Source organism: Theropithecus gelada, chromosome 7b (assembly GCF_003255815.1).
Source record: "Theropithecus gelada isolate Dixy chromosome 7b, Tgel_1.0, whole genome shotgun sequence".
In the NCBI taxonomy this organism is placed as follows: domain Eukaryota; kingdom Metazoa; phylum Chordata; class Mammalia; order Primates; family Cercopithecidae; genus Theropithecus; species Theropithecus gelada.
Genome location: NC_037675.1, coordinates 92,071,999 through 92,088,490, shown reverse-complemented (window position 1 = coordinate 92,088,490; position 16,492 = coordinate 92,071,999). Strand labels below are relative to the sequence as shown.

Below are 16,492 nucleotides of genomic sequence, written 5' to 3'. Positions count from 1 at the left end.
CTTGGCATGCTTGCAGACAGTGTGACTTGGGTTCGGGGTGGGACTTCATCTTGGCCTCCATGCCTCGGCTCTTATCTGGCTGGCTGTGGTTCAGAGGCTGTGTTTCTCCTGGAATTTCCTGGTAGTATCTCAGCCAGACATACTAAAATTATAAAGGAACCATTACTAGACCTTAGAGTTGATGTTGTCATTATTTACAAATCAACTTTCTCATGGGTTGGCAGTGTTCAAGGCCCTCCCTGCACCTAAATGTAGAGTTTTAGGGGGTGCCAGTGACCTTTAGACATTAACTTGTCATTAGTTACATAATGGCTAATGATGACAGAGAGATGAAATGCAGTTGGGTAAAGTTGGATTAATGTCTTTCGCATGATTGTTTCTACAATTACAGTAAAGTTTCTACGTATCGGAGGAAATTTTTAAGAAAAAGCTATTATGTAGGAGCCCTGGCAAGATGATGATTACTACTTATACCTGAGAATTATCGCCCTTGTTCCCTATGTCTTCTGTAGAATCAGAAAATCAGTTGGTAAATTCATCCAAAGTAAGAAAATGGGCAGTTTGCCTAAAGGTCACCCAGTGAGTTGGTGACATGGCTAGGGCGAGAACGCACCCTCCCATTCTCAGCGCAGCAGCCTCCTTTGCCAGCCCGCCAGTTCTAGGGAGCTTGTCCTCATGCCTGCTGAGCCCTGTTTTCTCCTTGTCCCCTTTTGTCCCCCACCTTCCCCTTCACGCAACTTCCTCTGGATCTAGGGCCCCAGTTTTCCCACTCTTCAAGGCTGAGGCCTGGGTACCCCAGTATCTCCCCCTGAGGCTCGTGAGCCCCAAAGAGGAGAAGGACACAAAAGGAAGGCCCCAACAGTTTTGACCATTCACCCTGAGCTCCATCCACGCTTCCCTGGGCAAACAAGAGGGAAGGAATTGGCCGGAAATGGGTCTAGAGAGTTCATAATGATTGAGAGGGAGCCTTCCAATGTGTAGTTGTTTAGGTCTGTCTGTTAAAACTACCTTTTCTCCCCCGACTTCTTCTGCTGGCCTTGGGAGCCTTGCAGTGCTCCTGAGTACCCACCTTGCCTGCCACAAATAGGGAAGTTAGAGGAAGTGGAGCTGGATTCGGTTCATGTGCCACTTGTTAGCAACTATAGTAAAAATAACACAAACTAGCATTTAAGCAGGCTGGATGGCTCAACCAGAATCTGGAGATTAGCCATGGACTGAATTGGCTGCTGTGAAGTCACAATTAGCATAGGCTCTCTCTCTTTTCAATTGGTCTGGACAATGCAGAACTGGCTAGCCATGAACAAAAAAAATGATTCACGTTACTGCTTGATTTGCAAGATCCCAGTTGCATGTAAGCACAAGCCAGGATATCAGGAAATGACTGGGCATGGGTGTGTGCATACACACACACACACACACACACAATGGTTCACGTTACTGTTTTATTTGCAAGGTCCCAATTGCATGTAAGCACAAGCCAGGATATCAGGAAATGATGGCTGGGCATGGGTGTGTGCATACACACACACACACACAATGGTTCACATTACTGTTTTATTTGCAAGGTCCCAATTGCATGTAAGCACAAGCCAGGATATCAGGAAATGATTGTTGGGCACCGGTGTGCATGTATAAGCGCGCACGCACGTGCGCGCGCACACACACACACACACACAACATACTGAGGTGATTGTTTGGGAGACACTTAATTCAGAGCCTTTAGGCTCTATTTCAGAATCTAAGGGGAAAGAACTGTCCCATCTGAAAAACCCAGATCATCTCAAGCTGACTTCTGAAGCAAGTCACTGCATATCCCCGAATCTTGCTCCTCATTCTCAGGCCAGCCTTTTCATAAAATTTTAGCCTCAGAAGAGCGATAGAAACCATCCTGCAGGTGGCTTCCTTACCTCTGGCGGTGTCAGCATTGTAATGAGAATGCCAGGCACTGTGTTTCTTCTGTCTTGCTCTTTGTCATCCTAAGATGCAGTACAAAAATTGCCAGCACTTCGAAGAAAACAAATGTTTATAATTATGTGAAAAATCCTTTTTTTTTTTTCTTTTATTGGGGGGGGGATCCCTTCAATTAAATGATTGTAATATTATCCCTGAGAAGACATAAACTTAGTCATTTTTAGTCATCTTCCAAATATCTAGGAGTTTTTTTTAAACCAAGTTCATTTTTATTTATTATACACTCTTCTTCCATTTCATGAAAAAATATTGAGTTTGACCCAATTGGTGATAACATTCAGAATTCTGCCCAAAGGATTCTAGAGCTTTAGAACAGGAGAAAAAGTGCTGCAAATGCTCACAACACAGAAAACAGGCTATAGAGAATACAGATCGGGGTTCTGCTGGGTTTTTATTATTCTCTAATCCTGAGCAATGTTGAGCTTAAAAAGCTCCTTCTTTTAATCCAAGATTTAAGAGTTCAGCCAAATTCCGTAAAATAGATTAATAAGAGCTCTTGCATGCTACCCCATAATAAAACTTATGTGTCTAAGTAAGATAGCTCACTAAATTCTTACAGTATTAGAGAAATTATTCAAACTCTAAAATTGCTTCTAATCTCTTATTTCATCTAAATGACAGTATGAGATATGCCAGTTAGCAGGTAAGAGGTAAGAAGAGTACTGTTCAGTGAAATGCCTGCAGTGTATACCTCTGTAACGGGTTTAGGAGAAAGCTTGTATTATTTAGATAATGTCAATTTATTGAAATCTAAAATTCTGCCTCTGTAATATGTACATATGTTATTTGGGCTTTTAACTTGGTTTTTACAGCTTTCCTTTACCCTTCTGCCTACCACTAAAATGCATAGCTAAAATGTATGAATTCCATAGATTACCATAGAAATAGGCAAATTAATTCAAGTGTCCAAATTATACAGTATTTTTCATGGGTATTATATAAAATCCTGGAAGCTTTTAGTGTTCAGTTCTGCTTGTATTTGTGTGTTTTGTGTTATTTTGAAACTGCCATATATCAAAGTCAGTTTTCTTTCTGCAGCATTTTTTGTCCTCAAGAAAATACGGAAGAAGCCCTGCTGTTACTGCTGATTAGCGAATCAATGGTACGTGGAATGTGTTTTTACATCGTTCTTTCCCCGGCCCTGTAGTCTCTTTTTTGATACAGCCATTCTGCCAGTATGACGACTCTTTTTCTTGAGAGAAAATACTTTCTAGAGGGTATACATGGATGGGAAAAAACAGTAGAGGTTTAAAATGAGGGTCTTAATTCCTGGACCAGCGAGCAATGTCCCTTGGTTAGCCTGGAGCTTGGAGCTTCTCTATCTTCTATCTTGAAGCAGGTATCTTAGTTCATTCATTTATCCACCCAGTATTGGCTGAACATTAATGCAATTGTATCTAGGTAAACCACAGCTAAAATGACCACCAGAGGAATCTTAAAAGGAGAAAGAGGCCCCGAAAAGGTGACCTTTATAAGCCTCTCAATTTGCCCTGGAGTGGGGGAGAATTTGGGGATAAGTCATTTGTTGGTTCTATGAACCTCTGGTTTTCACAGCAGGAACTTGATGAAACTCTCATCCTCCTGCCCTGGTTGTCTCTCCCAGCTCCCAGCTGTCACCAGACACTGTAAAGTCCCAGGCCGCGAGAACTCACTTCTCTTCCCTGTTACTGCTATTGTGAGGGAGGTTTTGCCAGACCCTCTGATTACTTTGAAACATTTTCTTAGTATTTGGCCAGGATATCGAATTTTAGGTCTATTTCACCACTCATCATTTATTGGGTTTCTGTCCTGTGTATCTATCACTAGGCATCGTGGCCCTAGCTTGAAACCTTCAGGATCATGTGTGTTATAATGGCGAATTCCTCAGCAGAATAGTGATGTGTACTGAGGACCTGAGCAGAATGGGCGGGCTCCTGGAATCAAAAGATCTTGAGGGCTCACATCCCCTTCCCTCATTTTACACATGAGGAACCCAAGGCCCAGAGCAGGCAGAATGCGTGCATCACGCAGTGGTCTCCTGTTCCTGCTAGGAGACTGTACTGCCCCCTCCCCATAGCTGTCACTGCTTACCCCCAACCCCTGGGAAAGCCCAGGGGAGAAAAGGGAATCGTAACTAAAGCAAGAGAAGGCATTTCCCTTCTTGCCCTCCCCACACATACTGTTTAATGGGAGGTATAAAATGGACTCAGGTGAGTATAGACATGGGGTCTGAGCATAATAACATACATGCACAGAGAGAAGGAGGGATCAGAAGAGGCCAGAACTCATGAGAGGGCAGCTCTCTTGCCTTTGATTAAAACTTTGAATGGTGGCCGGGCGTGGTGGCTCAAGCCTGTAATCCCAGCACTTTGGGAGGCCGAGATGGGCGGATCATGAGGTCAGGAGATCCAGACCATCCTGGCTAACACGGTAAAACCTCGTCTCTACTAAAAAAAAATACAAAAAACTAGCCGGGCGAGGTGGCGGGCGCCTGTAGTCCCAGCTACTCGGGAGGCTGAGGCAGGAGAACGGCGTGAACCCGGCAGGCGGAGCTTGCAGTGAGCTGAGATCCCGCCACTGCACTCCAGCCTGGGCGACAGAGCGAGACTCCGTCTCAAAAAAAAAAAAAAACAAAAAAAAAACAACTTTTAATGGCCCACCGATGTTGACAAGAGCAAGCCTGCGTGAGTTACCACCTCTTTTGACTTGGAGGCTGTTTGGTGTCATTGGGCTTACTTCCTCTCAAGGAAGCAGGGTTGCCCGATAGTCAGCTGGTAACTTAGGATGGTGTCATTTACATTCTCTGCTTGCCTTGGTGCAATCAGGGAAGCACATAGGTGAGCAGGCTGGCACATGGTGGCATTCAAGTGAACAAGTCTCCCCAGGCTTCCCCACCGGGGCATCCATGGAGCCAGCTCACCTTGGCCTCCTGGTCAGCATTCCCTCATCCCAAGCTGGGTCCTTGGCAGGTAGTTCCCTTTGGGCAAACTTGGTTGGTTATGGTGTACACGTTCTGAAAGCATGGTGACTATACATTTTAGATTACCTGGACAATTCTGATTGAAAATATTATGTTCCATTGTCAAGATGATATGTTCCAGTCTGCAATTTGGAAAACATGGCCACCTCTCTAAAACGCTTGCACTAAGTGGAGATGTCTGTGGAATGATGTCTCCAACTCTCCTGCTTCTTAATTGAAGTGATAGAAACTAATAATACTCAAACATTGAGATCCCTTTGAGACAGTCAGAGTTGGCTCTGTGGTATGTAATTTCCAGAAAAATCTCTTCAGGGGATGTTGAAATCCAGTGATGTCATCAGTGGGTATGAAGGACAAGGTTTCTAACCCAAATGATTATGTTCTCCCTATAAATCATTTCAGAAAATGTAGGTAGAAATCTAAATGAAGTTGCTTTTGGAAGCCTTTTTTCTATGTCCTTTGACTTCTTGATTTTTTGGTTTTTAGACAGAAAATGAATGTGCTCAATTTCAAAACCAAAATGAAAATTTGTGGTTTTTGGATGTCAGAAAATTGTGTTCTTTGTTGGTTCTGACTTTAATTCAGAAGCATGAATTTGTCCATAGCTTCTCCACCTACAAGATGTCACTTAGAATTGTGCTATTTTCTAACCACAAAACAAATTAGTTTCCCCTAGGAGAATGGGATTGTAAGAACTTGATTTGCAGAACTACCACTGAGGCAATATTCTGGGATATTTATTATTTGTGGGTCTGTTTGAGGTTCTATATTGTACCTTTTTAGTCAAAAGATACTGATACTTTCTCTAAAAATGAAAACAATGCATTTGGTATAACTTGAAAACCTTTCATAAATAGCATGTTTGTTTTGCTCTCTTCCAGGCATCGGTCTCAGTATAGAATATGTATAGCAAATAAATAAAATGAGACCATTTGCAACAGGCCCTGTTTCCTTCAGAGCTGCTTTTTTGGGGGGCTCAAGAGGGACTCCTAACAAGAAAAACTTAGAATGAAATCTTCAAAAGCAGGCTTGTTTCCGTCAGAGATGACTCACTTTGTAGGAAGTGGCCTGTCTTATATATTCTTATTTGTCTTTGACATTTAAGAGCAAGGAGTTTTAAAGTGAGTAAGTACTGATGGGTGGCTAAAAGTAAATGCCTTGGACTCACACACAAAGAAAATGCATTTTGTCTCATTAGTGAGAGGGAAGGTGTGTGCGTGGCCTTTTTGAATGTCAGGAGGAAGATCAATGTCAGCATGCCGGGACAAGTGACCCTGGAACCTCATGTACCACTTTCACAGGAAAGACTGGGGGCGGGCCTGTCTCTGCTCCCAAGGACAGATGGATCTGCAGACTTCTGTTAATTAGCAGGGGGAAAAGGGCAGGTGAAATCGAAATCTAACTTTGTTGATTCTGAACTTCCTATTAGGGAAAAAGGGAAAATGAGCTAGCTATTGAGTCTCATACATGTGATATATTTAGAGGAATCTGTAGAGAAATTAAATTTTAGAAGTAATGGAAACAAGTTGCTGTAAAGAGCATTTGATTTCTGGATAGATGAGATTAATAAGTTTGAATGTGCCTGATGTATTTCTGTGCTAAGCTTAGAAAATTGTTCTCTTGAGTCCTCTGTGTTAATATCTTTTAAAGGAAAAATCTGCTTTCTTCTTGTTTTCTCTTATATATCTGTGTTGTGCTTCCCTAAACAAGATTGAATTTGTCTTTGTGTTCTGTTCCAGTGAAGATGTCATATAGGGATTTGAATATTGCTTGGTGATAGAGGAAAAGTAAGATAGATCTCTGTAGGACTCATGGAACTTGATGGCACAGTTGGGTGTTGGGAAATGCAGGGCTGGGAATTTTCTCCCCCTCTTTAATGTAGAGCAGAAGCAGGATTCACGAGTGAGGCGCAGCAGGGCCTCACTTGATGGATGATTCGGCTGCTCCAGAGCGCAGCTGCATCTTCCACAAGGCTGGCTGTGAACCCGAGCCCAGGGAAAACTTTGTATCGGCTGCCAAGGCTTCCTCCAAATGCCTGCCGACAGGTACAGGTGCCCTCTAGGTTCACAATTCTAAGACTTCAGTGTTTGGATCATCCCATATATCATGTTCTGCAGTGCCCAGGGGATTTTGAATAAATAACCCAAGGTGACAGGCCTCTGCTCATTCCTACCCTTGTCTCCATTCCCTTGGCAAATCGGTAGGGGCAGGAGGGCCTAGGTGGCCTCCCCACCATGCAGCACTAGGCTCTTTCTCCATCTGCTTCTCTCTTCTGTGTTTTTTCAGGCCAACCGGGATGCTGTGCTGAGCAGGATACCTGAACACAAGAGTGACCGCCTCATCAGTCTACAGAGTGCGTCTGTGGTCTATGACTTACTCACCATTGCTCTTGGAAGAAGAGGCCAGTATGAGATGCTGTCAGAGGTACAGCCGCTGAGTGTGGTTGACATCCAGGTGGTGGGTGACAGTTGCATGGTGACCCCAGGGAAGGGTTGTGAGACCTGGACCTGGGCCCCCCTCTATTAGTGGCAGCCATGTGATCTTGGGCCAGTCACTTAACTTTGGTTTTCTCCCCTGTAGAATGGGCGTTGGGCTAAATGATTAGGTGGTGGAATTGATCTAGTCTTTTACCATGAGGGTTCCATAACCCACTGGGCTGTGAGTTTGTGTGTGAGGGAAGGCAAACATTTCTCAAGCAGTTTCTCTTTCAGTTAATTTCCACCAACTGAAAATCTCCCATCTGTGATATTAGTTTCCTCATAGAACAGGTTTGGTTTAAAGTATCAGTGTGACCAGTGAAATTGCCAGTGGCCTGACAATTTCAGGCACAGCGTGTTATGTTAGCTGGCATAGATCGTTTCATATAAAGGAGACAGTCTTCTTTCAGAGTCTTTTGCTTGTTCAGAAGGGACCCTCGTGGATTTCAGATCTTGTACAAGGTACTGTCATGTTCTCACTCCCTCAGTGTCTAAGAAACGCTTAGGATGGAGGCTTGACTCTTTCACAGTTTCAGGAGAAGCTGGTTCATCTTGGGCTGTGGTTATGCATTATTAGGTTCCTGCCCAAAATATCAGATTCTACCATGGTAAGGCTAAATAAATAACAAGAAGATCATTTTATCTTTTCTTTAGCAAAATAGAGAGAAAAAAAAAATCCCTATTTTGTTAAAAGGAACTTTTCCATGTTATTTATCTTTCTCTTTCTAAATTTATACCCATTGCAACAGCCTCTGGGCACGAGGACAGGGAATGAAATACAGTAACAGATTGGCTGAAATCAGATAAGTGCCCGACTCACCCTCCAGCCTGCCAGTGCATCGCCACATTAGGCAGGAACCTTGGGGAAACAGATGAGCCTGCGTGGCTTGAATCTTTTTTTAGTCCATGGTTTGGTGACTCTACAGGGCAGTGGTTACTCAGCCTCACAATCCGACCTGACAAAGCAGTGTGTGCAGATGCCCCCACCACACGCAGCTCAGCCCTGGGGCTCGGTCCAGGCTTGGAATTGGCCCAGGTTGTTCATCCCTAAATGGATCGAACCTCTGCTGGTACCTTGATTTCCTGGGCCCCTCTTCTCCCCACCACCTAAGTTGCTGTCAGCTGTGTCCACCACAAAGTCTGTCACTGGGGACCATGCCACCGAGCTCACAGTTGAATTCCTTTAAGGTGAGTTTGTTCCTCCAGACAAAACACATATCACCTCTCTAGGTCCAAGGATGACAGTGGTACGCACACATCTACTTCCGTCCCATTGGGTAGCAATGTTGCCTTTCCCCGGCTCGAAATCTCCTAGGTCCGAAACAGGAGTGAGGAGCTTGAGGTGTCTGGCCCTGTTGACTGGCTGGGTGGTCTCTGCCCCTGGCTTCCCATTTTTCCATGAATGCTCTAGGGGGTGATCATCACCCTCATGGATTCCTCTGCAAGCTGCGGCTCTGGAGCCTGTGTCTGCTCCTGGCATAGAATACTAGGACCTTGTTTTCACCCAGATGACTTCTGTCTTGATATCATATGTAGCTCCCATCTCGTGGTGGTGACCTGCCTCCCAGACGACTGGGTATGTGGTCACGGGAGCCTTTGCGAGTCAGAACTTCACCCCCCTAGTCACATTGCAAATGGTGGTGCAGGCCAAAGGTTGCCTCGGAGAAGCCGGAGTAGGAGGGTGGAAGAAAGGCAAATTTAGTACTGTATATCCCTGGAACCTTTTGAATTTTGTACCATATCTGTGTTTTATCTAGTAAAAATCTCAACCAACTGATAAAATATATGAAATGAAGGATGTTTATTTCTTCAGCACATATATGTACTGTCACCTCTTCTGTGCCAGAGGCTCTGATTAAGGCCAGGGATACAGCCAGGAGCAAGGTGTGACCCCTACCCACAAGCCGCCCCCAGCCTGGAGCTGCCAGGTGTGACAAGCAGCTGCAGCCCATGCGCTGATGGGGGCGGGCCCAGCACAAGCTCTGCGTGCCTTATCTAGGGGTTGGATATTTGGCTTCAGCCTTGCCTGTGCCAACCACTTAGGCAATTGGAGCGAGCATTCGACAACTGTGTTGTCTCAGATCAACCGACTAAAACGGTAGATGTCGTAGGAGAAAGGTGAAAGCTCACAGCATCTCAAGGCTGCCTGGCCCATGGTTGGATAGCTCAGTTACTGAAGATAGGGGTTAGGTCCACCCTTTGCTGAGTGTGACCCTCTCTCCCTCTGTCCGAGGCCACATCCTACTCTGGGTGTCCCACTTGTCTTATTGCCTCATTTACTGGGGTTTTTCTGAATCCATTTTTTTTCCCCCTCCTCATCTGCCTTTCCATTTTCTCAGGACTTTAAGTTAATAGGATAACTGGCTTTTTTTTTTTTTTTAATTGAAGTACAATTCACATAACAAACTTAACCATTTTAATGAATTCAGTGGCATTTAGTACGTTCATACCACTTAGTACATGCACATTTAGTACGTGCAGCCATCACCTCAAATTGCAAAACCTTTTCCTCACCCTGTAAGAAACCCTATACCCATTAAGCAGCCACTCCCCGTTCCTCACTCCCTCCAAGTCCCTGTCAACTACTCATCTGCTTTTTTTCTCTATGGATACTGATTTGGGGTATTTCATATAAATATAAATAGCCAATATTTGGGCTTTGGTGTCTGGCTTCTTTCACATAGCATAATGTTTTCAAGGTTATCCACATTGTAACATGGATCAATATTTCTTTTTATGGCTGAATAGTATTCCATTGTGCAGATCTACCACAATTTGTTTTTCCATTCATTAGCTGATGGAATTGTGGCTGTTTCCACCTTTTGGCTACTATGAACAGTGTTGCTGTCAGGATAACTGGATTTTAAACTTCCTATATTACCTTTCTCTGAGCTCCATAAATGTTAGCAATTATCGTTATTATCATTTGTCTTAGAGGTATGTTATATTTCCCTGTCTTCATTTCCTCCACTGTCAGCAGAGCAATCTTTCTGAGACACAGGAAGACATGCCACCCTTCTGTTCACAAATATTCCACAGACCCTCTCTCTTTCTTTTTTCTCTTGTTTTCTTTTCCTTTCCACCCATAATGAAATTGACTTCATTGTTTATCCTTCTGCCGTATGCAGTAGTCCTGCATGCTCCTTGGAGAATCAAACAATACATAGAAAATATAGAAAAGGAAAGAAAAGTGCCTTGGAATCCAGCTCTCCTGAGATAGTTGACTACTCATTGACATTTTAGAGGTGAACTTTACATCTGTCTTTATGAATAAATGTGTGCATTATGTAAGTTTTGTTGAATGGGACAGTATCTTACACATTTTACTGTGGATATCCCCTATCTCTCTTATTTGCTTCATTGGCACCTCACCCATCTCTGCCTCCTCAACCCCAAACTCAGGTCATCAACATAGTGTGTCACAGGCTCTAGAGTTAGAGAGCTTTGGTTTGAGTTCTGGGTCTGCTCTGTACCAGTCATGTGAGCCTAGGCATGTCACTAACCTCCTATGCATCAGTTTATTTTCCTGTTAAATAGGGGTAATAATTGTGTGCATGTATATCTCAGACAGTTGGGAGATGCATATTCATTAATCCATGTAAAGTACTCAGAACAGAGCCTAGCACTTAGAGCTCGGTAAGTGGCAACTGTACACTGCTGCTCCTGCAGTTACTACCATTGTATACACAGGAATTACTAGGCACAGGGGGAGCAACAAAGGATACAGAAAGATCTTTTGCCTTCAAGAAATTTCCACTCTAGTTAGGGAGACCACATGGAAACAAACAAAAAGATAATCAAATTAGAGAATACGTAGTAGTGCAAAGCATGTTAATTGGCAGGTGAATGGAATAGGCCAATTGCAGCCAAGTTTATAGGTTGGGAGTGCCAGTAAGAGATTATGAACAGCGGATATATGAATTGGCTCTTCAAGGCCTGATAGGCATTAAGTGGTCTAGGAGGAGAGAGACCCTCTTCATCCTTAAGCTCACAGAGCTGTGAAGGCACTGGACCTGAGGGAACGGGAACCCAGGGCTTGCTCTCATGGAGAAGTGGGAGGAGGGGAGCTTGGAAAGAAAGTGTGGGGCCTGATTGTCAGCACCACAACCTATTGGCAGACTTTACGTGTGCCCCTTGCAGATGCGATCTAGATATATCACCCTGTGGCTCATCTGTGAGCAAGTCCTCTTTGCCTCAGAAACATTGCTAGATCTTCTTTTACATGGGTGGAAGCTTTTGTGGACAGAAGAGTTCGTAAAACCATCAGTCAATTGTGAGAGAGAGAAGAGGTCTTACCTCCTTCTCACCCTGTCCTTGTGCTTTCCTTCCTTCTCTTGTCCCCAACCAGCATTAACACTTACACATCCGGGCACAGCATGTCTTCCTGCTTCTTGGCTCCTCTCCTTGGCTGACCTGGGCCCACGGGCACCACAGAGGGTGGGGGCACCTCTGCTGCCACTGCCAGCCCGTGTTCCTCTCTCCTGTCCTTGGCACCCTTGTGCAGTGGGTGTGTCGCGCAGCATTGTGCAGACCCAGCCTTTTAATAACTGTGCTCACAGGGCTAAGCGGGAGCAGAGCCTCTTTTTCCCAAGGAAGCCGGCCTTTCTCTTGTGCTTATTCAAGATGGAAGGCCGCTCTCCCATCTTGAGATCGGCTGCCTTTGTGTGCACCTACATCATCGTGCCTTTCTTTCCTTGTGGACTCTTCAGCCAGATGCTGGCCAAAGAGCATTGTACAAAGGAGACCCAGGCCAAAGGTTTATCATATCCTCATTCTGACAGGTTTAAATAGAAGCACAATGTTTACCATATCTCCAGTGCTGTGAGTTTTCGTGTTTTTAAAGACTAATTGTGAGCCCTGCTGAAAGGTTTGTGTAGGAAGGAACACTTCTTTTTTTCCTCTTCGTTTTAAACAGCAGCACTAGTTGGCATGACAACCTGCGCTATTAAAAGTAAAGCAACAAGCACCGCTTCCTCTGTTTTTCAGAATGAACCCAAGCTGCTAAGGAGGTTTGTTTCTTGAATTTGACTATTAATGGCTCCATTTCGACAGGATATTATAGGGTCCTTTTAGAAGGTTGTGTGTGTCCCCCCTCCATAGGCGAGGCAGCTTTAAAGACAGGAATGGTATTTTTATCTTTCCTGTTGAACTCATATTCATGTGTTTATGGTAAATCTCAACAACACCATAGTTCTGTGGGTAGAACTGTCTGACTAGTAATTGTACCAAAAGGACGTTTACACCTCCCTAACCTAAACGCTTATTGAATCAGGGAGCACTGTGAAAAGCATTGCACATCTAACAACGTCTGCTTGCGAGGCCTACCATTTGTTTAAAGTTCAGCATTGCATGCAGCCCCGCTTGTACTGCAGAAACCCAGCCTTGAGCTAGGTGCCAAGGTTTCTAGAAGGCATCAGTGGGCATGACACAAATGGAGCCGTAGACTTCTGAGAAATCAAGGCAGGGTATTTGGTTAGTGCTGGGTGGTCCCTAACAACTTGCTGAATGCACCAGTGCTTCAAAGCCAGTGTGCACCCTCATCCTGCCCCCTTTTCTTTGGTTTTAGAGGTCCCTAGATGTGCGAGGAGTGTATCTTCCCCAGGCAGGCCCAAAGGTTAAAGGTCATTGAGTGGGAAATGGGCAGCAGAGGAAGGGATGGGCCCAGCTTGGGGCAGAGCACCTGGACAGTTACCAGCTCTGGTCCAGCTTTGTGAGTCAGCTCAATAGGGACCATCTTCACCATTTTTACATGACACCCTGCCCCAAAGAATATCAGCCTCTGACATGGCCCCTGGGACCTCCATTCTCACCATTACGAAAATGTTCTTTCAAATTAAGCATTGCTTTATTAACGTGGTCCTCAATGAAAATGCCAACACGCTTGGGAGGAATGGAAGGAGTTTAAACTCTTAGGGTAGCATAGTTCAGAGAAACAAGGTATCTAGGTACATACCTCATGGTTTTGTTTTAGTTCTTTGTTTAAATTTTTTTTTTAATATGCCATATTAACCTTTTTAAAGTGTAAAATTCAGTTGCATTTAATTACATTCACAATGTTGTGCAACCATCATCACTATTTATTTGCACATTTTTCCATCATCTCAAACAGAAATTCTGTACCCATCAAGCAATAACTTTTCATTCTCTCCTTCCCGATACCCTAGTAACCTCTAATTTAATTTTTGTCTTTATGAATTTGCTTATTTTGGGTATCTCATATAAAAGGAATCAGGCAATACTTGCCCTTTTATATCTGGTTTGCTTCACTTAGCCCAATGTTTTCAAGATTCAGCCATGTTATAACAATATATCTGATAGCATTGATCAGAACTTCGTTCCTTTTCATGGCTGAATAATATTCCATTGCATGTATGTGTTACATTTTGTTTATCCCTTCATCTGTCAATGGACGCCTGGATTGTGTCCACCTTTTGGCTATTGTGAATAATGCTGCAGTGAATACTCTACTTGAACTTTCCTTCCTTCTGCTGTCCCCAGCCAACATCAACACTTGCACGTTAGGGCACAGCATGTTTTCTGAGTTCCTTTTTTCAGTTCTTTTGGGTTTACACCTAGGAGTGGAATTGCTTGGTCATATGATAATTCTATGTTTAACTTTTTGAGGAACTGCCAGACTGTTTTTCACAGTGACTGTACCATTTTACATTCCTACCAGCAATACACAGGGTTCTAATTTCTCCACTTCTTCACTAGCACTTGTTATTTGTAAATTATTATTAATGTAGACATTCTGGTAGGTGTGATGTGATATCACATTGTGGGATTGATTTTCTTTTCCCTAATAACTAATAATGTTTAGCATCTTTTTATGGGCTTATTGGCCATTTGTATATCTTCTTTGGTAAAACTACTATTCAAGTCTTTTGCCTATTTTAAAGTCTACATAATAAACTCTGGTCAGCTATATTTTTAGAGATGCCACACCTGCTTTTTTTTTTTGTAGAGATTATAGAAACCAGCTTGGACTGTTTTCAAACTCTTGGCCTCAAGTGACCCTCCTGTCTTGGCCTCCTAAAGTGCTAAGATTACAGTCGTGAGATACCATGCCCAGCTTCACTTTCTTGAAATGTCTTTTGATGTGCAAAAGTTTTACATCTTGATTAAGTCCGGTGTATCTATTTTTTAATTTTGTTGCTTATGCTCTTGGTGTCATAACTAAGAATCCATTGCCAAATCCAAACTCATGAAGGTTTACTCCTTTGTTTTCCTCTAAGGATTTTACAGGTTTGCTCTTATATTTGAACTGTTTGTCCATTTATAGTTTTTTTTTGTATATGGTATGAGGTAGGAGTCCAACTCCATTCTTTTGCATGCGGAAATCCAGTTGTCCTAGCACCATTTGTTGAAAAAACTATTCTTTGCCCTATTCAATGGACTTGGCACCCTTATCAAATATCAATTGGCCATAAATGTGTGAATTTTTTCCTGGAATCTTAATTCTGTCTTTGGTCTGTCTATGTATTTTTATGTAATACCATACTGTTTTGATTTCTGTAGCTTTGTAGTAAGCTTTGAAATGAGGAAGTATGGAGTCCTTTAACTTTGTTCTTTTTCCAGTTTGTTTTGGCTATTCCAGATCCCTTACAATTCCATATGAATTTGAGGATTGGCTTTTCCATTACTGCAAAAAAAAAAAAAGTTGAAATTTTGATAGGGATGCATTGAATTTATAGGTCACTTTGGATGACATTACCGTCTCAACAATGCCTCATAGTTTAACATCAGACCTGTGTTATAATCTCAGTTCTGCTACTTTACATGCTGAATATAAACTTGAACAGATTCCATTACCTCTCTGAACCTGTCCCCTTATATGGAAAACATAGATAATAATAAGATCTACCTTGGAATGTTATTATGAGGATTAAGGAGATAAATGTATGTTACTGTAAAAAGTGCATGTTACTATTATTATTGGTGGTATTAATAATCTGCTTTCTAATTTAAAAATCTCCCTTGTACGAAATAATAACTCTGGCAGATGATCCTTGACCCTTATATAGGGAAGTACCCACTGTATAGTAAAAAAATTCAGCCCTGGAGTCAGGGAGATCTGTGTTCAAATTCTGGCTCTGCCCTTTCCTAGCTGTGAGACTTTGAGAAAGATACTGGCCCCTCTGAGCTCCTATATCAGAGACTGTTAGGAAGCTCAGTAAGATAATGACTATAATGTAGCCAGCACAGCAATTGATGGGTAATATATATCATTCGATTCCTCTGTGGTTATTAGAAAGGATTGATCTAAAATGAGTCTCCTTGTAATTTCTATCTATTCGGTCTTTTTGGAGCAATAGGGCAAGTCCAGCCCCACCTCACTGACAGTCTACCAATTTTTTTTTTTTTTTTGGTTGGTCTTATTATCTATTTTGAGCAGGTAATGTATGCACAAGGGAAGTGTTACAACAGAGCCAAGGGGAACATAAAGAGGAAGTTACTTGTGTATACTCCTAAAGACTGACTATAAATCCATAGGCCACTATGCATATGTGCGTGTCCCCATTCAATGCAAAAGTAGCATGCCACAGGACATAAAATCTATGTTTTATCCAGCCGGTGCTCTATCCTGAAGATTGTACCAGATGCATGTGTCTAGATCTGCCCCTTTCTTCATAGGGTGGGAGAATGTTCCATAGTAAAGATGCCCTGGTAATGGATGACTCCTTCTCCCTTTAGAGTCCACCAAATTTTAAAGACAATTGTCATATTGTCTTTTTTCCTTCAACCTAAAGTGCCCCCGGTTGGTTCCTTTAGAACAAGGGTCAGCAAATTAAAGGGCCAGATGCTAAATATTTTAGGCTTCAAAGGCTAAGAGAAAAAATCAAGAATAGCATGTAGGTATAACAAGAGAGAAAACAAATTTCCACAAAATTTTAATCAATGAAACTCAAAATATAATGAGTACAATGTTTGTAACATAGATTCATGAATGAGAAGAATGGGGTTGTTTGTGGGGGTAGGGGATAACATCTTGCTTAATTTGGGTTTAAAGTTAATAACCCCTCTCACCAAATTGATGGTGAACGTTCAGCTATAAGTACAATTCTTAACTTTTGGACTCTAGAAA

At 42.8% G+C, this 16,492-nt stretch overlaps 1 protein-coding gene across 3 annotated transcripts in view; it reads left to right on the top strand.

Moving 5' to 3' along the window:
• Positions 1-16,492, top strand: part of TTC7B (tetratricopeptide repeat domain 7B) — a 274,767-nt gene that overhangs the window by 128,861 nt on the left and 129,414 nt on the right. For all 3 annotated transcript variants that reach the window (XM_025392642.1, XM_025392641.1, XM_025392640.1), the window contains exons 8-9: positions 3,010-3,073; positions 7,217-7,354. In XM_025392642.1, the coding sequence (XP_025248427.1) occupies positions 3,010-3,073; positions 7,217-7,354 (202 nt within the window). The remainder of the gene's footprint in view (positions 1-3,009; positions 3,074-7,216; positions 7,355-16,492) is intronic.